The following is a 25,002-nucleotide window of genomic DNA, read 5'->3' on the forward strand; positions in this document are numbered from 1 at the left end:
TTATGTGTAATTTTCCACAGCTCTGATGTGCTTTCGTTTGGATACAAATACTCCAAAATAAGAGCTTTATTGACTAATATGCCCGATTTTTATCTGTTCCATAATGCTTTCTTAGATATTTTAGTCCATCGGTAATGTTGTGATAAGATAAATAGCATAACATTGTCTCTGGTTGGGGACTGGTTACTTCCCACGTCAAGTTGTATTAATTCGTAAATGCGGAGAACATTCTCAGTAATCGTTCCTGTTCTCGCTAACATAAATGAGTGTCTGTACTTGTAACAGCAGTCACATATGTATTCCCAGTTTAAAGAATAACGATGTAAACAGGTAATATAACTGGCAGATAGTAATTATCGTTTGTATCGATGTGTATCGATACAGGAATATTTTCGCTATATTAGTGTGTCGCTTCGCCCCTATTGTCCAAATTTATACAATTCTGAGGTGTAACATTTGGACACAAAACTGATTAACAAAATTAACAGAACTGAGAAAAAGTGAAACACGTAAACTTATGAACAGTCGTCTAACGAATTTGTATGGCGCTAAATAGCCTAACAGTGCTGGTGCGCTGTAAAATGATCAATCAATCAATCAATCAAACGCGTTGGAAATATATTTGACTGGCTTCAGGGTATTTGAATTTCTGCACGTATCACCTTATTAGTCCAATAAGTGTGAAACATATTTTGGTAATTTATTATCGACTGTGTTCGGTGAATATCTGTATTATTTTGAACGTGTATAGTGACTTCAATGAACGTGTCCACTCTTTTAATGAAACTTTGGGCAATATCACAGCAATCAATCTGGAGAGTCTCGCTGTAACACATGTAAAATATGAGAATGACCTTGACATTTAGCCTAAAGAAGTTGGTCTAAATTTATTTTACTGATGATACAATTTAAACATCGTTTCTTGTCTTTTGTAAGCTAGAAAACAAGATTGATCGATCGTGGGTTTACGGCGCATGAGCAGTGTGAAATTTTGTAGCGCCGTAGAAAGGTTACATGTTGCAATATTTTTACAGCTGACAAAGGATTAATTATCGATCAATGATACTAAAATGAAACAGAAGCAACTTGTTATTTTTAAAAATATCTCATCAATTAGATTCGATACTGATAAATATTTAGTATTCCAATGTATGTGAAAAGTTGGCACTGACTCATCTAGCGCACAAAGTTGTATTTTCTCAAACGCTAACATTGATGTCGAGGGAAAATGAATAATAGGTATGGTCCCATTAAGTTCGAAGATTCATTCTGTATGGTCCCTTTAAGTTCGAAGATTCGTTCTGACACTTTCAGTGATGGTAATAATTAGCTCCTTTTAGGTCTTTCTATTTCCGCTCCATCTCTACCGATAAAAACACGTCGATTTAGAGAGTGAGAGGAACCGTCAAGTATATTTTATTCTCAGCGAGTTGAAAAAGAAAGGTAAAACATGTAAAAATACTGATTCTAGTAATTAACTTAAATGAAGAAATAGCTGAACTTGTGTAATCCTTTGCTTGATACAAGTAGCACAGGGACGATTTCTTGGTTGATGTTTTGTTGAATCATTAACTGTGTGGTTCGGAACAACTATGAAAAGTATTGCCTTACGAAACAATAAAATCACAATGTATCATGTCATTATGCTATCAAATTTGTACATAAATAGTAAGAAGGTTTATAAACTTCCTCGTGTTTCAGTAAGTGTGAATGATAATTAACATCGAAATGTGTGAGAATATACACAATATGTATGCAGGCATATGTATAACAAATTCATATTCGTCTTTTATTGGAGCTGTCGGTGGTGAAGCATTTTCCCCTCTTCATCCAACTTTAAGGTTCTGCAGCATATCCGATTCGATACATGATTGAGTGTGGCACGATGTGTCTTTGTCTGTAAAAGACAGGGACTGCTTAAATTCACTCATCTCAGTTTCTCGAATAAATTAATTAACGTTGACTTTATGCATTTTAAATTACCAAGAATTTACAATAGTTATAATCAGTGTTGTCGTCATCGTCATAACAAACTCATACGTATACTCGATAGACCCCAAGTTTTGTGTTTCACCAATAATATTAGCAGAATTAAATTTTAAACCTTTATTATATTTAATATATAAAATATATAAAATATATTTTAAAAAGTGTTTGAAGTTTATCAGAATGTCAATACAAAATGGTATATTGTTCAGAGGCAGTCGACGTGAATAGCTCCTCAAGGAATGCTCAGCGGTTGCCTATCCTGCTTAGTCTGAGCGGGATTCAGACCTGTATCCTTATGACCGTGAACATCTTTTCCGCTGTTGTTCCAACCGAAGAAATGTACTCACCTATTTCGAATGTGGATTAGGAACACACAATCCTTGATAGCACCACTGCAAAACACAAAAAGAGAATATATATATATATATATATATATATATATATATATATATATATATATATATATATATATATATATATATAAAGATGCAGCATGTACGTATGTAACAGTATAATATGACAGGATAGAGAGTTACATACTCGATTTCCTACAGACATTGTCTTCTCTGATTAATGCATAGGCAAATATTTATCAATATAGATGCATTCCATTGAAACACAAGTTTTTGCTTCTAATTGCTTATATTAATTAAATTACAGTGAACACAATTTTAGTTTTATATACAATATACTAGTCGTATGTCTGAGAGAGAGAGAGAGAGAGAGAGAGTACCATATTGTTTCCACATTCTGTTCCCTTTGCTGCGCTGTAATATGTCATCATACAACCACCCGTCTTCGGATCAGTGCACCTCATGAAGCGACAAACATTAGCAGGATCAGTCTTTAAAAAGAAAACGTAAAACGGCTATAGCGTGTGCTGATTGAAGTCACGCAATTAGTCACCCACGCTAAGATGAATATTGAAATCTGGTTATATTTAAAGTTCTATGTTTCCATCATTGCAATACTGACAAATCGGGCCATGTTCCCGATGACTCCAGTTACAGCTTGTATTCTGTTCCTAATAAAAATAATTTCATTACAACAAATACAACTTTAATAGTAATTCTATGACATGCTAAGTTAGAAGCAATATTCATTGCTTCATATATTTGATGGTAGTATAAATAGCTATGTTACAAAAATTCTTATCCCGTACTTAATAGTAATAAGGTGCTCCATGGTTAAGTCAGTTAAACCAGTAGGCTAATTATAGTTTAATTAAGCTTGGATGGTGGCCCAGTATTCCATTTTTTCTTATTAAGACACATTATGACCCAAATAAAAAGATAAATGTACAACTTTGTAACCACAGCCAGTGAATGTAGACAACTGGTATTCATATTTGCAATGAAACACAACGTCATTGAAAAGTAGTAAGTCTTGTTTCTACCAACAAATCCGTATTTAGTGGATACCAGAAGCTTGTTGCAATCATAAATTCGTTACAAGGGCAAATGAGCTGCAAGCAGGTTTTCACTCCTTGTGGTTGATTTTCCAAGCGAATGCCATAATCAGTTTCAGATATCACATATTTACAGCAGCACTGTAAAGCGGTTGTATGATACAAAACATAATGAAGAAAGTGTATTATCAAATAGCGATTAAGGTTCAACAACAGAGCGACGATATGGCGAAAAGTTTCCAATCAAGAGAGAACGTGAAGACTCTTTGAAAAGGGTAGGTAGTACCATAGTAAAATTTAGTTTTCTTTTACAGTACGAATGTACGTTAAATTAAGCACGAAATATGAGACAAAGTGACCTACTTTCAAAATGAGGGCGATCTACTTAACATCAAACATGGCGTCACCTATTCTAATGATTTCACTTAGAAGAGAGTAGTGTGCAAAAACCCATATCTGACGTAGAAACATAACTAGTATTATACCACTGAAAAATGCTATGAAAGCAAAATATAAACTGTTGTGATTCAAGTTTTCGACACCCTTACCTCTCTGTCCCAATCAGTCCCGACATGTTATTCACTAATGGCTACATGCAAAATATACTTTTGTAGCTAAAAGATACTGAACAATACAGAATACCATATAATACTGTATACGCTTTTAGTCTATTTGTCGGACTATTTCTGTTTTAAAAGTTGTGGATGTGATATATCATTTGTCTTATCTAGAACGCATATGTGGACTAGGTATATAGTATATTATATATCCCTTTCATTTTTGTTACAATCTTTATAACTATATTCCGGCCACTAGTTAAATGATCATACGTACAAAGAATATCTTGCTTATGTCAGGTACTAACTCGGGTATATATAATATAGAAAGTGACCATTGGTTGCACTTTCTATATAAATAATTGCATTTGATTATTAACTAATATTATCGTCAAAACTTCTGAACTGAGTAACTCGCACAATATAGTATGCTGTTGGTTACCTAGCTAAATTGGTATAAAAGGCAATGAAACAGCAGATCGCGCTGCTGAAATGGCCCTATCCCTCGAACCATTTGATTTTAAAATACCGTATACTGATTTTAGACCTATTATCAAAAAGTCTTTATGTCAGACGTGGCCGACATCCTTGAATGATGCAGTGATTAACAAACTTCACGCCATCAAGCCAACCTTAGGAGAATGGATTCCTTCGTAGAGAACCACCCGTAGGGAGGAAGTAGTTATTGCTAGAATTCGAATTTGTCATCCGTATATAACCCATTCCCATATACTAAAAGGCTAAGACCCAACATATTGCATTTCTTGCGATGAACCATTCACTGTTAAGCACTTTCTGATAGAGTGTTTCGACCTGCGACCTACGAGCGATCAGTATTACAATGTGCATGACATGAAGGAACGTTTTGATACAGTGGACATGACTTATATTATATAATTCCTGAAAGAAGTAAACATTTACTCTAAGCTATAACTTATATGCCATCGCCTTGAGCATTGTTATGTAAAATATACACCGTCTCTTATTTTCAACAACTTTTCATCTGTCTTTATTAACATATACCATTTACATTCCTCGTTGATCGGGAAGCTTTATGTGCTATTTTTACCATTGTATCGTTTTCCTTTCAACTGTTTGGTTTCGATATCGCCGGTCGATATAAAATCATGTATCAATTTTAAATGTTCATGGATAGAACATTTTGTATGGCGCTAAATAGCCTAACAGATCTGGTGCGCCGTAAAAATAACAATCAATCAATCAAGTAATCAAGGATTTGATGGACTGGTCTAGTGCGATACCATTTTGGTATGTTTCGGCTAGTATGTGCTTACTGTTTAACATTGTAAACTCCAAAAAATCTCCCAGATTTACACCGCTCTAGTTTACAAATATAATACTGATTCTGCAGAGCACTATGGCTGATCACAATAGCTGGTGTAGAATATCATTTTGTCATAGTGTACCCTGGGTATCCTGATATATGTTGTCACATGGCCGTATCAAAAGGTTTCAGAATAAACCATCCCTGTGTTGTTACCTCAAAAGCATAATAGTTATGATCAATCTGCAATTTCTATATAAACTTTTATTTCTTCTGAATATTACAACATATACTTATATTTCGTTGTGTCAGACAGTCAAAATCAAAGTTAGTAAAACTTCATATTCCTTTACATAACGAGAACAGCGTTTTGGCGTAATGCTCACATCCCAGATTATTAACGCATGCCCAGTTTTGCAATTTAAATTTGAGTAAATCATATATCTGACGAAAGATCAAGCATGGTTAGATCATTAGTGAAGTAGACATCGTATATATATATATATATATATATATATATATATATATATATATATATATATATATATATATATATATATATATATATATATATATATATGTGTGTGCGTGTGTGTGTGTGTGTGTGTGTGTGTGTGTGTAAACTTTCTTGGAGATGAGGAAGATCACTCAAATGCTCAATGCATTAAAACACACACATGGATCACAATTTACGTACCTCACAGCGGACAGATTTGCGCCCTGTAATGAGATGACACTGATCATCAACAGTATACACTTCTCCTGGCTGTTTTTTCAAAAAGTCCTTATATTCCTGATCGTCGTAAACTTTCCACGGCCCAGTCACGCACTGTCTGAAATGCGAACATTCCTTGTTTTCTTTGATAGATAATAACGGTAGTTGTAACTATATGACATGTGGACCGTATAAGGATAATGACATTTAACATTAGGACTCTATTTTCGAATTGGACTCGTTAAAGACAGAGATAATTCGACATAAAAACATATGAATCTGGTTATATGCCGTTATATGTGGACAATATTAAAATACCCCAATATACGAATCTATTGAATTGAAAATAAATTCATACCCATGTCATTTCCAGTCTTACACCGCCAATTGTCTTAAACTGTGTTCACTATCATCTTCGTTCTATAAACGTAAGGTTAAAGGCGCTATGTTTCTGGCAGCTAAATGAGTACAAGACGGACGTCTGCCAAAAATACACAGAAAATATGTGCAAGACCTTGTGAAACTAACTTAGCCAGATGAATTACTAACGATCTAGCTTAAAGTCTGATGCTGCGAGACAATTAGGAACAAAACATCTACCGCATTTTCTGCTACAATTATGCAAGAATAAATTGTTTGTGGAGATTACATTTCATTCTAAGCCATGGTAACAACACTGTGCTTTTCTATGTTGTAATACTGGATCAACTCCATTTGAAACTTCATTTTAATGACGTCCTGGTGAACATATCTAACTTGATCTGGTATGTATAGATTTATAATATTCATGAAATCAACAGTAGGATATAAGTAATGTTAGATTATTTAAAAATGGAACCCGAGGTGTAGAAGCAGGTAAAAACAGTAGTGTTGTCACGATTGCCAAAATAAGAACAACACAACAATCACAGTCCTGACCAGAGAACATATGTTCAGGATGTCAATTGATCATATTAGTTACCATCAACATGACTAACGTAACGTTTGATGAATCAATAAAACAATTTGTGATCGCACGTGTAAGAATCATGTTTAAGAAGCACGAACAATCAGCCCAGACGAGATAAAGATACAAAGATAACTGTGACCTTTTAACACCTATATCCACTCCTTTTGAGATGAGATGAATCGAAAACCAATTGTAGCAGTGTCTTTCATTTTTCTGACATACTGACATACTTGACGGTACTTTCCAAATGAAATTTCAAGTGTGAGATCTTTGCTTGTGAAAAATGAATGTTTAATCATTTTGACCATCTGACTCGTATATCTTATAAAGTTATCTGAAATCCAATAATGTGTGCTAAATATAAACGTCTTTGTCCAAACCCTAAAGGTGTTTCGAGCTTATGGAATCAATACTGACGAAATAATCAACAAGGATAAATTTCAGAAACTGGGTGAAAGAAGAAAATGTATAATGTTACCATTTATGATTTCATTTATTGCCGGGTTCCGTCCGCTATTTTGTATTGTATGCTCATCATTTAATGTAGATACATTGTTTGTCACAGTTATTTCATATTTATTCTTCTTTTTTCTTGGTATTGAGGATAGTTCTAGTTTCACCTAGCACATTGACAATGGGTATCCGAAACTTTCTTACTGTTAGCTCTCATTTTAATATTTCGTATTTACAGAGGAGAGTCAAAAGTCAGAAAACTTTTCTGACCAATCCAAAGGCCGCCTATAGGAGTGGAGAATACCTAAAATCTGTACATGTGATGTCAGGTAAAACGATGATTAGTGTTATGTGAACGCATTTACGGGCGGGGGATATTTTGGTAAATAACGACGTTTGCATAGATATGAAGAGACTAATAATAATGATGAGGCAGACTATCCAGACGATATAACTTTGTTTGCGCGCTTTGTTTTTAAAGAGTAAATTTTGAAAATCCAAATATTACCTATTTTGAAACAACAATGACAACAAACAAGAACATATCCTTATTGACGTACATATCATCGGTATTATCATGGTTTGACATCGGAGATTTGGTGATAGATTAACCTCAAATAATTATTTACATGTTCTTAATAGCAATACGACATAAAACTATTCCAAGTGTTTCCTACAAACACGAAAATCCAAACTGAACGATAAAATTGAGAGTGTGATCAATATTTTGGAAGAGGACAGAAATATTAATGAACTACAAGCATTATGAATGTCAAAAAAGTTTGCAAAAAATTAGGACAAAAGAAAACCGTCAAAGTCAGATTCAGGCCAGTATGAATTAAAGATAGAAAACGGCGTCAGAATACTTGTGTAATTCGCAAATTAGAAATTATACAAGTAAGATGTAAACTTTTTTCGACAGAAACACCGACACAAAAACGAGATAGACACATAAAGTAATAAATGTGTGACCCATTTCCATTAATAGCAACTAGAGAAAGCCTCAAATTTTGTCCCGATAATAAAGGTCAAACACCTGATAACTTATCATCAAGTTTTTCAAAGTCATTACGAGAGATATTCGTCCGTATCTTTTAGGAGAATTGAATATGTGCAATAATAATGGTAATTTCTCATGAACGCACAAGATCTCTCTCGAAAGAAGATAAAACATAGGTTTATTAATACCGTGGACTCGTATTCACACTGTCTATATAACTGTTTGTCATGCTTTTCATATGGGTTAATGATACATTTTAATCATCTGTGTATATGTGTGTGTCTTTAATCAGGAAGACAAATATATTAGCTATTTTGTTAATTAAGGTAACCTACTTTGCAGACTTAAGTACCAAGCTATGTAACTACTAACTTACACGCATGCACGTACTTGTACCTTTTCGCACAGAATGAAATATGGAGGAACATCTTAATATTGAATACTATGGGCGCATAATCTTGCATAAGTATATACTTTAAAATGCATCTTTATCGTGAGAACAAGTTGTCTTTATTATTTTGAAAATACTTCTTTTTTCCAGAATTTGAAATCTAGTGTCACTTTCATAGTGGAAGCGTTCAACATTGTTGTTGCTGAACGATCACTGGTCATCAACGTAAGTATAAAATAAATACAAATTACATATTGATATTGTACATACTTGGTAATTAATGTCTCCTTGATTGCTTCCACTGAGCAAGAAGAGAACATATAGTTGTGTATGTTGTATGGCGTGGTTGGGTTCACTGGTTCCTCATGATGAGACATAATAAATGCATCCATAGGATCACAACTTTGGGAGCCAAGTTCACCGTCGTTCCAGGATCCAAGACTGGCAATATCAACGAAGAAATGTATATGACTATACAGAAGATAAAGTACATGTTATATATACTGTTATTTAATATTGACATTTAGCAAACAAGAAAATAATTATACTTTTATCAGACAGTATTAGTATCACAATGCAAACAGAAACATTCATCTCAAAGAATATGCAAGTATCGATCAAGTGTAATAGGTAATTAGCTAATAGAACTGAATTTAGACAGCTTTAAGCAACCACTAGGTTGTAGTATTTAAAGGTAATTCTCAGGAGTAACACTCCTCATTTATTACTCAGAGATTATTCTTTTACTAGCATTTTGAATATCTGCATGATGTTATTGGAGGTTTTGACTTACAGTATTTTCAGTTATGTTTCAACTGTGCATGCACTAAAATCGATACTACTGCTTTATGATATACAGCACTTCTTAATATAAACGAAATGACTTGAATGGCCAGCTGACCAGTCGTTTAATCATGCTGGATGAGAGAATTCGTATAATCGCATCGTTGATTGTATTCGTATGGGATCGTTACACGTTCTCTCTTGGGCCTGGTAGGTCACATCTTTAGGTTATACTAAACACCATGCACAATTTTACGTATTTATACCTTACGTATCTCTCAAACAGTGTACGGTCAGCTCAACAGTTTAATAGTTTATTTCAGATAATTAAAATTTACCTTTCTTACGGAGAAATAAAAAGAAACTGATGGTATGAAATAAGTACGAGAATAAATTATGATCAGCATAATCCTCGAAAGCTAGAGGTCAGTTGATGGTCTGGCTCTATGTAGCTTATGTTGGTCTAATATGAATAGCTCAGATGATTCTTTAATCAGTTACTTCAGATGTAGAAAAACGGAATCCCGGAAGAACCCACCGACCTTAGACTGACATCCACTGACAAATGTTCATGAAGTAAACAGCAACGCACCAGAGGAGTTAAGCGAGTGCACGTAAATGCGACAGACAAATCTGGTGCAAGCAGGAGACTGACCTGTGTCCAAGTTCGTGTGCTGCCGTCCTTATCATTTGATAAAAATCACCTGCCTCGACAACCGATGTTCTGCTACCAGTCTGACATACCCCACCTGTGTAGGTTATACCTGAAAGAAAAAAATAGACAAGATATCATACTTGCGTTCCTAAAGAATACCATTCGACATTTATCAGATACTCCTATCTGGACTGACAAAATATTCATATCATTAAAAATATGGCTTATTTCGTAATAATTTATTTAGTTGATAGCGAGTAAAAAAAAAAGATCATTACTTGAAGATGTTAATACTGTCTTGAAGGAAATGTCAATTTGGATCATACCCATATGGCTCGTGTCGAAAAGATATTCTCGGTTACTTAACAGAACCGGAATAATATCAAAATTCAACTTCTGGTGTAGGAAATAGTATTGTAATCATTATAAATATTGGCACTATCTTCTCGGAGGGAGACTTGTTGTAAACAAGCTTAACTTCGAAAACGTAACTGATACAATACTTAGAAGACGGCTTCGGAAGCAGCACCATTACCGTTTCAACACTGAACGGCTTTAATGATAATGCATACTGTTGAATTCATACGAGCGAGAAAGAGAGAGAGAAAGTATGTGTTCTTACCGCGAATATCATTAACAGTAGGGTCGCTTTCATACAGGTCGTACCTGCGAAACAAATATCAGTTATGTGTACTTGGTGCAATACTTGCTGCAATATTTAATCTCATTTGTCAAACAAAACCAGTGTCTTCCTATATATAAACAATTCACACTAGTGTATACCTTGTAATAGAATTAAATGAATCATGCATGACGATCCAAAAATATGCATTTTCCCCTCCATATAAATGAACAGAAAGTTTGAAAAAACGTCATAGCGTATACATGAGAAACGTCTAAGTAGGTACAAATCGCTTCTTTTCTCCCAAACCCAACTTGCTCTATTCCAATCTAATGTAGTATTTTTAGCCAACAAAAACAACAACAATACTACTACTCATAATAATAACAATGTATTATTATTATTCCTGACTCTGCGTCTCCCACTGCAAACACACAACTACTCCACTCAGCTCGTGTATGATTCGTTACGTACCTTCGCCTCTTTTAATAATCGTGATTGACTAAGAAATAATTAACTACGCAGAGTTTTAGACAGACGGACAGTTTTCACGACACAATGTATAAAAAGATAGAATTATTTCATCTTTAATTCCCAATTCCGACTATTTTTCTGTTAATATCAGTCTGCAGATACTTACGTTGTTTTTAGATTTAATTTGAAAAGAGCCATCTATTAAAATTATTATATTCTAATTGCAAAGTGAAGATATTACAGTCGGCACTAAAACATCATTTTGTGATTATTGTGAATTCATTCAAGGAAGTTCAGGATAATAATAATAATAATAATAACAACAACAACAATACTACTACTACTACTAATGATAATAATAATTATGAGTTTTTTATAGCGCCTAATCTTTAGAAGCTATAAGCGCTTTACATCATTAGACAACACCTATAACATATTTTTTTATAATGATATGATTGCAAAAGCAAGCAGCATGAAATTGGAAAACAAAAACGTGCTGAAACTATTTAAGGTAGGAAACATCATTAGGTCTTTGAGGTTGTTATTGCAGTCAAAATAGGTACGATTTACGAGCACTCGTTAATGGGATCACTGTCTCTTTGTGTATAAGTTCAGTGGGCATTTAATTTGACGTTGATGGGCCTGGTTTGCAAAATAACGTTGTCCATATGACTTCGTTTTCATAGTGGGAATAATGAGTGTATGATTGTCAGAAGAGTAGCCTAAGTTTCGTGCTGGTGTATACACATTGGTGAGGTCAGATAGGTATGTTGGACTGAAGTTCGTCAGCGAAACGTAGCACAGAGAACAAATTTTAGTTTTTGGTTCTGGATCCAGTGGATAGCCAATGTAGGGTACAGACCATTGGGAGGTGTGCTCTGATCGTGGTACTCTAAGGATGATGCGAGTATGTTGAACGTTTTAAAGTGTTTCGAGTAGCAATTGAGACGAACCAGATATAACTGAGTTAATTAGTTCAGTCTTGAACGTATTAAAGAACATACAAGTGTTTTAGTGGCAGGAACTGAAAGAAAGTTACTAATGGCGCTGATGCGTCTCAGCTCAAGATATGCAGCTTTGCATTAGCTCATGACATGTTGGGGCAATGTGAGAGTACTGTCCGGAGTAACACCTAGGTCTCGTACTCACTGTGTGAATTTAATGTTGTTGTTGCTGATATTTATTGTTTAAGGTAAATGACGTGAACGAGAAAGTCTTTGTATTGTGATCAGAATAGCCTCAGATTTATCATTATTCATCTTCAGCTTGTTACATCAATGACTTCACATAATAAATGCACCTCTCTACGCCTTGGATGTTAGCTTCAACTTCAGTTGGGTGGCTATGTTTGTATATTTGGGTGTCGTCAGCGCACAGTTGGTGAGAAACTGGATGCTGAGCTATGACACTTGAAAGCGGTTGAGTGTACAGAATGAAGAAAATAGGTCCAAGAACGCACCCATGTAGAACAACACAACATAGATCAACTGGGCTGGAGTGTATTACATTTGCCGATACAATATGGGTCATGTTGACTAAGTAGGATTTGAACCAAGGTAAGGCTGCATCATGAATGCCGAATACATGCTGGAGGCGTGTGAAGCCATATATAATGTTCTATTGTGTCAAATGCTGCAGAAAAATCAAGGAGGGTGAGGACTGTAATCGTTCCTCTACCCTAAGAAAAGAGAATGTCAATATCATTGGTATCTGAAGCTGAAGCTTTCGTGACTCATTTTATTTGATAATTTTAACTTCATATATGTTAACATGTAAGGGTCGATTAGAGAATTACTATTCAAACCCGAAAACTTTTTTAATAAAAGGTATTCACCAAATAGTACATCAAAATATTCTTAATTTCCTGTTTTACAACTGATACGTTAAAATGCAAAACACATCAATATTAAGCTTTAATGAGAAATGATGGAAACTATATATATTTGTATCGTTTGTCCATCCATTTTTAATTTATTCATCGTGTGTTTCTTTTACATGATGTATGCTTATTTTGAGATTGGTAATTGTATCCTCGACGTTAGGGTTATACGCACTCTTACCTAGTAAACAGCATTGCGTGGTCGAAGTCTTGTCGTTGTTTGCCACTAATCTCATAATCCCAGTCTAAGAGATCATGAAGATATTGCCTTGACTCAATATATTGCTTTCCGTTTAAAATCTTCACCTCGGAAAGCTGGTGTGGAAAGTCGCTTTCGTGCTATAAAGAAAAAAGGAAACAATATTCAACTTTATAGTTACTGTGGAAAACCAATTTCGTAACCAAAGTAGTAATTTTGTGTTATACATTTCCTAATTTAGTATTAGAATGCTTACAACACTGGTGACATACTAGACATGTATCTGCAGATCATGGAATATCCTATCTGCTACATTGTAGATAATGGTACGAACATTAGAGTAAATATAAATGCAACAAAATTATGTAGGAAGTCAACCAGATAGAAGAAAGAGGACAGAGCAGGCGGGGACTTTTAGACGTTGTACATTATGCTTGCACCATAGTAGCTAGGAAGAAAGGAATATTTTAGTATACTAATTAAATTTTGAACAAAACAAATATCATATATGCATATGATTTATACACTGATCTCATGATCAGGCAAAATATACATATAACAATATCAGAACAAATTCCATTGATTGCATGAAAACATATTCGTAACAGATACGTAAAAAAGAAAGTAATATTGGGTGAAATTGGCCATTCGGGACGCATGGGATAACGGAGTAGCTCCGTAAGTATGAACAATCGGTTTAAAAGCATTTCCAGTGACTGACGCCAACCAATTAGAGTTAGGTGTGGCTGAGAACACTAGTATTAAGATGCTACTGTACAGATATGACTGGTGTGCAAAGTGACTTTCTGTTGGCTTCTTGATTTTCATTTTACTCAAAGTGGCATGCCTGCATCGTTCATGTTTGTTCTAAAAATGACGTTTATGGTACACGTCGTTTCTATAAATCATTTTTATATGGTTAATAATATTGTATCTAACCTAGATTATGGTTGTTATTAATAATATGGTATCGAAAATAGATTATGTTTGTTCCGACATGGGCTCGATAAATCTTACCTTGAAAAATATAAATGCACATGGGCTGACATTGACTGATATACTGGTATCACGTATTCCTTTGTACAAGAGGTTGACCTGTGACAATATACAAATAAATTAGTTCATAGTATTTAGAATTTACGATATCATCATGAAGTGTTTACAAAATATTTCTTTTTAATTAATTTGTTCAAAACCAATACAATGATAATTTTCATACTTACGTACGTGTGGCGTATTTACTGACTAAAGGTCTGTAAACTGGAGCATTCGTAATGCAAGCATCTTTTTGCGACGCTATTATACAGCGCAACATATTTAAAGAGGTAGCAGGCTGACGTAGAAAGTTTAATTGTACTTCATGTAATACAAATATGCTGAGGCCAAATGACGTATATTTTCTTGAAATGAATTTAATCACATGAGATGCATCTTGGTATTTCGAATATCTTCCTTGTTCAGGCAGTCAAACGCGTCTGTGCATGTTCTGTTGGACCATGCCTTGTTTCAATACAAAATCATTATTTGTTATACAAAATATGTATATTATGTAACTTAAAGGAATGTTGATATATTAACTAGATAGAATCTATCACTTACACCGTTCATAACATGCGAATAAGCTCGTTTTATCCTTGCTTGCACTTGTTGACTTTTTGTTATCGGATTTATGAATGTTTTTGTCGATTCATATCTGTAAGTAGAGATCATATATATTTTTCATCTACGTGTGCGTGCGTTGTGCACGGGAAATGTGTAAGACACAAAGGACATACAAGATGCAAGAAAATTTGATAAATGATATGTGGTCTCAGGATAAAGTAACAACAATAAATGTACTCGCACAACATAAACGTTTAGGATGCATATTGTTTGGATCTTTGTTTTTGCATCTTGCATCACTACTGATCCACGTGAATAAAATCTCATGAAATAAAATTGGATATAAAGTGTCACATTGGCTTTGTGATTAATTCTACCCTCACATCATACTGCAGTTTCTCAAATAAAATAGCATTTGACATTCGCCTACATTCGATAGGCTAGAAATAGTGTGTGCGTATATACATGTACATACCAAAATGAGTATGCGACTCTCGTAATGTATATATTTATTTAAGCAAGGAACATTATGATCTCTCTCACTCTTTGTCTCTATCTATAGGTGTGCAGATATATCACTTACAATTTCCATATTCCAGGGTCTATCAGAATGGCGACGTTTACGTTATACACTCCCTTTAGCGTACGAGACATATCTGTGGATATAATTTGTTCTGAGGAATCATTATCATGTTAAATAACACCAGAGTTTAATATTAAAGAGCAATTTGTATCAATTGTGTATATTTACGATAGAATACAGTACACTATTGTGGATAATTTTTCGATGTAAAATATATTCTTCTATAAAAAGGTATATTTTTCTGTTCCAAAGGAATGCAATGTTTATGAACTTTAGCAGAATTTACTGAGTAGAACTAAATGTATCGTTCTCATCCAGATTTATTTTGTTATATTAACGTATGATATTATCGAACCATACGTATACGTGATGATATTGCATCATTCCATTATCACCTTCACTGAAATCGTCTCACCTTTTGTTGCTCTATTTTGCAACGATGATAGATTTCGTGATGATAACGTAGCGTGTAAGGGAGGAAATTGGTTTCGTTTGTGTTGTCCTTCAAAAGGTCGGAGAAGAGCCAAAAGGTCGTGCTCAGCTTGTTTCTCATTGATGTTTGCTGAATCTACAAAACGACATATTGTTTATCAAACATAATTAAGTTTAATTTATTCTCTCGTTTTTACGCCACACCCGACTTTGAAAAAAACACATAATCGAATAAGAATTTAAAAGAATGTATTTCTATAGAGAATTAAGGGATTTCATTATAGTGATCTTTCTAGAATTTCTACCTATCTTACTTTCTTTTTAAATTAAAAGAAATGATTTCGTCTACCGCAAATGATAAAACAATACAAATGATGACTGGTCAGCAAAATGATGGAATATTTTAAACAATCAGCAATATTTACAAAATATCAATTGATCAAAATATATTTCGTACGGGAAAACACTCACTGCGTCGTAATCAAAGTTAGACCTTCAACACAGATTCAAATAAACATATTGTGTACTTTTTGAATCACTGTGTAGGCATTACTGCCACAACCTTAAATCATTGACAAAATATAAGCACAGATTATATGTATACATAGCAACATATATGTAATTATTGCTGCGACCACCGTACCACTATAATAGCATTAAGGAAATAAATTATGCCTTAATGGGTTTGCAGTAAACATTTTTATATCAAAGAACTTTGGTGGACAAAAGTATATATTTCAAACCTTTATTTTTCACCGAAGTCTCCTTTTCGATATGTTCCTGGTCCTGTAGAACATATCGTCTGCCAAGAAAACCTGGAGCGTCCATAAATTGTGCTGATGTGAGGTCCGTTTCTGCTGGATGAAGATCGTAAGTTCTGCCGGCTATTTGTATGTTTCCGTTCTAGAATATACACTTATTTGTACATAATCAAATATATCAGCCGTATCGGGCCACTCTTGTCTCTATGGTTCCTTTTAATCGTTTAGACTTTAATGGTAAATGTAAGTGGGCGTGATATGCCTAGTAGAGGCAACGTGTTTACCAATTACATAAATCAGGTGATATCTGCATTGGCTAGCAGTAATTACTGGGGTACAGGAAAAGTAATAAATTAACTTTAACACGACATACACTAAAGGTAACTATGTGTCAGTTTATATCTTTTCATTTCTACAAATAACATCTGTCATCTACTCCATACGGAAAGTTTATAAAACAATTCACAATTAGTACTAGCTCTATACGTCTCTCTATACCTACCGTTGTATAGAGGAATATCAAGGTCTAAAGAGCAGTTACAAATATAATGCAGGATAAAAAAAATAAATACCCTGATGGTTAAACTGCGTAAAACAGTTAGTGCCAAAGCACTTGTAAAGGTGGCAGAAATACTGACTGACTGAAACGGTAGATACCATATTACCTTTAAAAGCTGCTAATTTATTTAAAAAAGATATCGGAAGAGTCACTGTCTTAACTGGTATCCACACCTGAACCAAGAATGCCTAATGCTTTACTTGTAACTGGATAAGTACCTAAAATTGTATGTATAAATCCACCCACAAATCAACCAATAATTAATGTTGAATCAATGCTAGAGATGGGTACCATGAACACGTACCACGGTATACCAAACTGATATTCATGACCAACACATTATTGTTCTGGGGCAGAGGCTTGGCAATGTTTATTTTATTTCCGTCTGTCAATGACTGTGAAACCATTATCTTGCTCTAATAGAATGCAGACTAACACCATATCATATCCATGATATTTATGAAAAAAAATATTATTTATCATGAGATCAAAGAAAATAAAATAATTCAGCTCAAAAGAACATTACACAACACCCCAAAGCTTTAATTTCAAGTACCTTTTAGTACATGAAATGGCACGTTTTTTGGTAATTGTCGTATAATTCGTACGTTAAACGATACAAACTTATGTAGGATGTTTACATTTACCCTATTGCTGATATGTTCAATAAATCGCGATGACATTTGAGAGCATATATACAGAAATATGCAGTTTTTACACGGTCCCCCAGAAATACTATTGATATAATTGGCGGACAACATTGAGTTGGATGCCAGCTCCCTGGCAAGATATTTACACATAAAGCCAATAAACACGAACACACTTACTCAACAAGCGTGTGTCAATTAATTGAATAAAAGATCTTAAACATTACTCTATTTTGTAATATTCACCAATAATTTGTGGCATGTTCATATGTTTTGCATTGAAAAAGAAAACTGTGAAGTATTCCGAATTTTGTCTTGAAAATGAAAACACTGTTAATATCCTTGAAGATGTAACAAGATTCCTAAACATATTACGTACACTCCTTACTGACGGAAGCTGCCGACATACCGGTACAGAGAAAAAGTACTGTGGCACACAATACTGGAAAACATACCGTGGTAAAGCGGTGTACTGCTAATACAGCGCACTTATGATCAATACCTGTAAGAAACGTTGGGCCTAATGCGTCTTCTACATTATTAAATTACAGAGAGGAATCGGATTAGACAGAACGCTGAGGTTAGTTTCTAAATGTCTTTACTTCGGTGGGTTTAGGACTGACATTCTTGCTAAGAAGCAATGCATGGCATTGAGAAAATATTTTCCTTATATTATATATTAATTTTAGTTACCATATATATATATATATATATATATATATATACGGAAAGGACAAGCCATTAGTTTTGCTCCATACGTGAAGTTTGCAATAATATCTACCAAAGTAATTACATAATAATAATAATAATAATAATAATAATAATGATTATTATTATCATTATTATTATTATTGTTGTTGTTGTTGTTGTTTTTGTTATTATTGTTATCATTATTATTATTATTATTATTACTAGTAGTAGTAGTAATACTACTACTATTACTAATAATATTATTATTGTCAATTATCCCGACACATAGCTTTTAAAAATCCTTTTAAAACCTCTTTGCACAACCTGGATATATTATTATTGTCGTCGATCTCTAGCCACACTATGTCATGTCCATTATTCACAACTTATAATTGGGTCATAACATACCGTCTTGTTCGTTCATCTGACAGAGAAATGATCCTGCTTGTCTCTTCATTAATGCACAGCTTTGTATTGTTATATATGTTGTTGATAATTCCCCTTAGTGATTTTAACATATAGAAGTCCAGATTTTTTAAATGTTTTGTTCTTAATGAAGAGCAAGCTTAGCCCGAATCTTTGGGAACTCGTTTTGAATTTTCGCCGTATATATATATATATATATATATATATATATATATATATATATATATATATATATATATATATAAAGTTGAATTTACCTCTTGATTTATGGTATTGTAAATAAACGTACTCATACATACAGATCAATTATTTACAGGACGTAGCAGGATAAATACGTGCAGGTGCTCAGGTTTAAAAATAGTTTCATTACAAATGTACTTATGCAATGGTCATTAGTGTATTAATTGCAAGTGCACTAGTTTCCCATTCAATAGTCAACTCTGAATTGTTGGGATAAACTTATTTTGGGACATTTTAAAGCTATATATTTGAACTTCGGGAACTATATATCTGTAATATTTTAATATATAATTGGAACGATTCAGGAATGTATTTTTATCAGGGTTGTTTCAAACTATATGTTTGGAATTGTTCAAAAGAATTTTTATTGTACATTTCGAACGTTTTCATAACAGTTATTTTAAACGTATATCTTTGCAGTTTTATCTGAAGTTTTGAGGTAAACTTCTAATGGTAATGTTTTGTGTTTAGATTTGGATTTAGTTCTCTTACGGTTTTTTAAGGGAAAATTCTTTCAGAAGTATATTTTGTACATGCTAAAATTATATATTTGGAGTTATATTTACAGATATGGAACAGGTACATATAATATTGTACACATACAAATTCACAAGTGTCATTTATGGATGCCATGTTTACATAAACAGAGTTTTAACTACCTACTCACTTAAAATGCAGTCTTTGCTCCTGCAGGTACATACTATTATACCGTTTTTCCTGAGATATGTTTCTGCGCGAACGGGGGAAAAATAGGTTTAATAAGCTTGGTTTAGAGCTGATGTTGAAAGCGCTTATATGATATTTGTATTATAGCTGATGGCGCTCATATGATGTTGAGCGCTTTCAAATATGGTAATCCATCCCCACGTGTTCATAGTACAATTCTTGTACACTTCGTTTTTCAGCAATTTGTGCCTTGTTAATTTGTCAGTAGTCATAAGCAAGTCCATTGTACATATTAAACTAATATTGTTCTACAGTTTTGCCGTCTTAGTAACTCTTTCCTACAGGTTTTTGATTTTGTTTTATGTATTCAATATAAAGGATTAAAATCAGGGTAATAATTTTCATTGTATAATGTAATGTTATTTTTCAAGTCATCATACATATGTATTACTTATAAATTAAAATATTAGATTCTTACGTTCAGTATGCAAAATATCAAATTTAATTTCATGTCCTACTTTTACTTTAATATTAATATAAATCTTACATAATCAGTTTTGATGGATCATATATTTTTGGCAAAAAAAAAATTGTTTTTTTGAGTAATAATTTTGATTTAATGGTAAAGTTTGTTACGAGTTCCTCCTCGAATATGGTTCTTGTTACACATTTCGGATCTGGTACCGTTAACCTGATTTTATGATATGGATTAGAGCTAGTATTCTTTAGATTAGTATTTTATTGAATGTATGGAGCCATCCATTTTACTTGAATATACTGAAATATACATGGCACACGTCTGCCAGGATACCGAAATCTGAATACAGGTTTAGATTACTGTAGTACACGGAATAATTTTCTTTTCTTTTGAATTAGGCAAGAATTGATCACAATGAAATGTAGACCGTCTGATAAATTGATATTATAGCTGCTTAGCCATTCTTTTCTAATAATTAATGTTCCTAGTGCTAGGAAACAATTGAAAACTTGGAGATTTTCAGGTTGATCCGAACAATTTCTAATATATAACAATTATCTGCGTCATGGGATATAATTTGGTAATTTGTCCACTGAATTTTTTTTTTAACTCCGTAAATAAGAAAAAGTTCTATAATAGTCCAGCCATAGAAGTTACGACAATAACATAGCTAATCTAGGAAGTAGGTTTCATGGGGTTTTGTAACTTCTTTTTCATGACAATTGATTAACAAATTATTAATTTTAACATTAATGTCTTCTGATAAAATGTTGATATTACTTCTGAATTCGTTTCTTTAGACAGATGGATATCAGTGTATGTTTATTCGAATTCAGTCTTTAAACTCTTTATGTGTGTGTGTGTGTGTGTGAGTGTGTGTATGTGTGTGCGATTTGGAGTGTTAACGTGGCTTTAACAATTTTTATCATGTCTCTACGATATATGCACTGTGACACGCCATAGTGATTTCCAGCATTGGGGCATCAACCCCGCATATATGTGGCATCAAGTCCTACCCAGTTACATCATCTTGGCACCAGGTCAATCAGTCCTAAAACTAACCTCTTAATGCTGAGCGCCAGCCGAAGCAGCTGCTAGTTCTTATATGTCTTTGGCATGGCACGGCCGGGGTTTGAACCCGCGACCCCAGTATCAAAGGCGGACGCTCTAAACACTAAGACCACTGGAGCGGCCTTTTGTTTAGTAATGCATAAAATGATATAAAAGGGCCAATACAATAATTGGCTCGATCGACACCATATGTCTATCGTCATATTACCAAAATTTGCAAGATTAAAAACAGTAACAAGATATCTTTTGAAATATACATCGCGATATTACCCTAAGTTGTTTCTTCACATGTTTTCTACACTGTTTTGCATGCACTGATGTTTCATAATTTTTTGATAATTAGCAATATAAGCATTAACTTTTAAAAACTATCAATATTATTGTACGAGATAAACTCTTTTTAGTTGACACGTGAATTTTATCTTAATCATTAGATTCACTGGTTATCATGAACCCTTCTTTAGATTATATAATTGTGTATCCATGGCTGTTTATATATATATATATATATATATATATATATATATATATATATATATATATATATATATATATATATATATATATATATATATATATAGATAGATAGATAGATATATAAATATATAGTCTCCTTGCTGTCTTAAGATTGTATTAGTTACATAATATCCATAAATATATGCTTACAAATATACTGACAATTATTATTAATAATATTAGTAACAACATTTAATTGAGCCTATGGCTTAATTTCTCCGTGGATGTTGGGTGTGAAAGTTTCTAGAATAATTTTTTAATTTCCCATTGGTTGGGCTAGGTCACATGAATATACCAAAGAGACGCAAAATGAGTAGCATTTATGTCATTTTGGGTCTATTATGAAATACAGTTGCAATACAGTGTGTATCTTAGGAGAGAACTGAATAATATTAGTTTCCATTTTTGGAATCATGTTCACTTCCTCTTTTCCTATTGTAAGGCCGCACGCGTGTTTAATGTTGTACTTAGATATGATTAGAGAGGAAAAACATATGTTTGGACTGTTCAGTAGAAATAGAAAATGCTCGTTATTTTTACCATAATATTATTTTGGAACTTTTATAAATTATACGAAGCAATTCTCGACAGCGCCATCTTGACAACGTTACGGTTCTTAAAGGACGAGTACATTTCCGGTTTGGGGCCCCGAGTGGCCGAGTGGTCTAAAGCGCTCTTCGTTACGGATCACTGCCATCTCACCTCTGTCTGCGGCGGTTCGAGTCTAAGATTCAGCCAATGTGGGCATGTGAGAAAGCTTGCCAGTAGCTTCTCGTGGGTCGGTGGTTCTTTCCGGGGTTTTCCGGGTTCTGCCTCCACCATTAATACTGGCCGCCATGTATAGCCTATCGTGCTGAAAAATGGCGTTAAACCCCACAACAACAACAACAACAACAACAACATTTCCGGTTCTGAAATATATATGGAAATTTTAATTCATTTAGGATTTTCGTTGACCTTTATAAGGATTGGTCTCGATTCACTCTATAATACTGAAAGTTCCTCACACTTTTCATTTATATCTTAACTAAGTTGTTTGGTAAGTTTTATATAGCGTTTTGGCTATATTTTTTTCTGTTTATTAGTTTATGACCATATATTTGTAACAGAAAATTAGGGGGTTCGTCCTGCATATGAATTTCAGAGAAATTGAATTGTTTTGAAATTTAAATTTATCTTAATTCGGACATTTTTTCTAACCCTGTTCTTTCGATTTGACATAGTGAATCCAACAAGTTTCACAATGTGAACTAAAGTACAAAAGCCGTGCCAAGAACGGTTAGAGTACTTAGAGAAAGGACGAATTATTCAAATTTGCCAGACAATGTGTTCTTTCAGAGGTACATCTATTTGAATGAAGAAATAAAAAAGTTTGGCTCCATATTTGGAAGAAAGTTATATTTCGGACAAAAGTGCTTTTGGTTTGATTAGTTATTCTTAATCTGGCTTCAAATTGCATGTTACGGAATTTAAATCAAAATACAAGAATGAAAACTTGAGCTTCAAATGCAGAAAGAAGATATATATAGAGAGAGACAAATTTAAAAAAGAAAGAAAAAGAAAATGTAAATACAAAACAGAGAGATGCAAATACAGTGAAAATAAAGAGGGCGATATATACAAAAAGATGAAAAAGATGCAAATGACATCGTAAGTTAAACAAAATAAAAAAATGAGATGGAAATGCAATTAATATTAAACGAATTAAAACTGGCAAGTAAAAAGCATCCTACTTGAAAAGTCAGCTTTTGATGTTACAAAAATATTAGATTAATACCCCTTTATAAGAAAAAGATGTAGCATCGTAGGCTTTATATACTCAATAATGTGTCATTGTATTGTTAATGCCAATAAAACCACCATCTAGATGTGAAATAATGACTCCAGAACGAACACCACTTAAAAAGCAAACAATCCATGCGAGCTTCACCACAACATTTGTAGGTGTGAGAAATAATTTTTGAACATGAACATTTCCTAATGAAACTAGGAATATATAATGACGATAAGAATGCAAAATAACCCAGACAACCGTATTGGCATAATACTTTGATAGTATATAAACGTACCAAACACTTGAAATTGACTGAATGATATACTCTTTCTCAGAAACATTACTTTTATGTCTTAAATTTGTTGGAAATTTTGGAATGGTAAGCCTTATATTTAAGATTATGACTTCAATGAAAAACTGGCTTGTTTTGTTGTTACGGTAAATCACTGGATATCTCTATACAATAGTTATTCGCTTGCGAGCGTTATCTTTAATGGTCCTCAACATACGTTCTTCTGCTTGCCAATATGCATGTCTGCAAAAGACAACTTATTTTGTTCTCTTTGGATTTTTGAATGATTTCAACCTTCAGCCATGCTGCATTTGTTGTTGTGATGGTGTCGATCCCCATGTCTTCTTGATGTAGAGATAGCTAGAATAGTCCAGCTCCATAACATCTTTGATCACTTAGCGAACGTCGCAGCAAGATAAGAGGTTGGCATTATTTTGGGTCGTGACATTTCTATAGAGCTTAAGTAGCGTATGCGTGTATATATGAGATTAAAGGCTTGCGACGTTTAACTCTTGCAATGGAGCAATTATTAAAAACGAAAATAATATATTACGAACCAATTTGGAATACTAATTCATGAGTTGTATTTCTGTACTACATTTTCTGCAAATGATAACTTGACCACACCTTTGCATGCGTTATAAACTGCAACTCATCTAAATCATCGGGTAAGTGAATCATATTGTACCGAGAAAGAGATGACAGGGATTGATGGAACTGGTGTGTACAAGCTGTTATAATATACTTACGATGACTCTGTCACACCGTTCATTTAATCTTTTGATGCATCTGACGGTGATGAACGCTCCATGGTTCATATCCTGGTAGTAAGCCACATCCTATGCAAACAAATGAGTGTAAATTTAGATTGGAACATACGAAGGCGGGTAAGTAGGTATTTCAAAT

At 33.6% G+C, this 25,002-nt stretch overlaps 1 protein-coding gene across 1 annotated transcript in view; it reads right to left on the reverse strand.

The window, feature by feature from the left end:
- Positions 1-1,283: 1,283 nt before the first annotated feature.
- Positions 1,284-25,002, reverse strand: part of LOC149790160 (A disintegrin and metalloproteinase with thrombospondin motifs 19-like) — a 30,420-nt gene continuing 6,701 nt past the window's right edge. The window contains exons 3-16 of the mRNA XM_089973173.1: positions 24,846-24,935; positions 16,720-16,879; positions 15,960-16,112; positions 15,545-15,617; positions 14,959-15,052; positions 14,377-14,454; positions 13,342-13,499; positions 10,808-10,851; positions 10,186-10,294; positions 9,018-9,188; positions 5,937-6,072; positions 2,723-2,833; positions 2,337-2,381; positions 1,284-1,897 (exon numbers count right to left, since the gene is read on the reverse strand). Coding sequence (XP_089829299.1) covers positions 2,337-2,381; positions 2,723-2,833; positions 5,937-6,072; positions 9,018-9,188; positions 10,186-10,294; positions 10,808-10,851; positions 13,342-13,499; positions 14,377-14,454; positions 14,959-15,052; positions 15,545-15,617; positions 15,960-16,112; positions 16,720-16,879; positions 24,846-24,935 — 1,422 coding nt within the window. The 3' untranslated portion in view covers positions 1,284-1,897. The remainder of the gene's footprint in view (positions 1,898-2,336; positions 2,382-2,722; positions 2,834-5,936; positions 6,073-9,017; positions 9,189-10,185; positions 10,295-10,807; positions 10,852-13,341; positions 13,500-14,376; positions 14,455-14,958; positions 15,053-15,544; positions 15,618-15,959; positions 16,113-16,719; positions 16,880-24,845; positions 24,936-25,002) is intronic.

This window comes from Sinohyriopsis cumingii, chromosome 10, assembly GCF_028554795.1.
Source record: "Sinohyriopsis cumingii isolate HCF-2022 chromosome 10, ASM2855479v2, whole genome shotgun sequence".
NCBI classification, from domain to species: Eukaryota; Metazoa; Mollusca; class Bivalvia; order Unionida; family Unionidae; genus Sinohyriopsis; species Sinohyriopsis cumingii.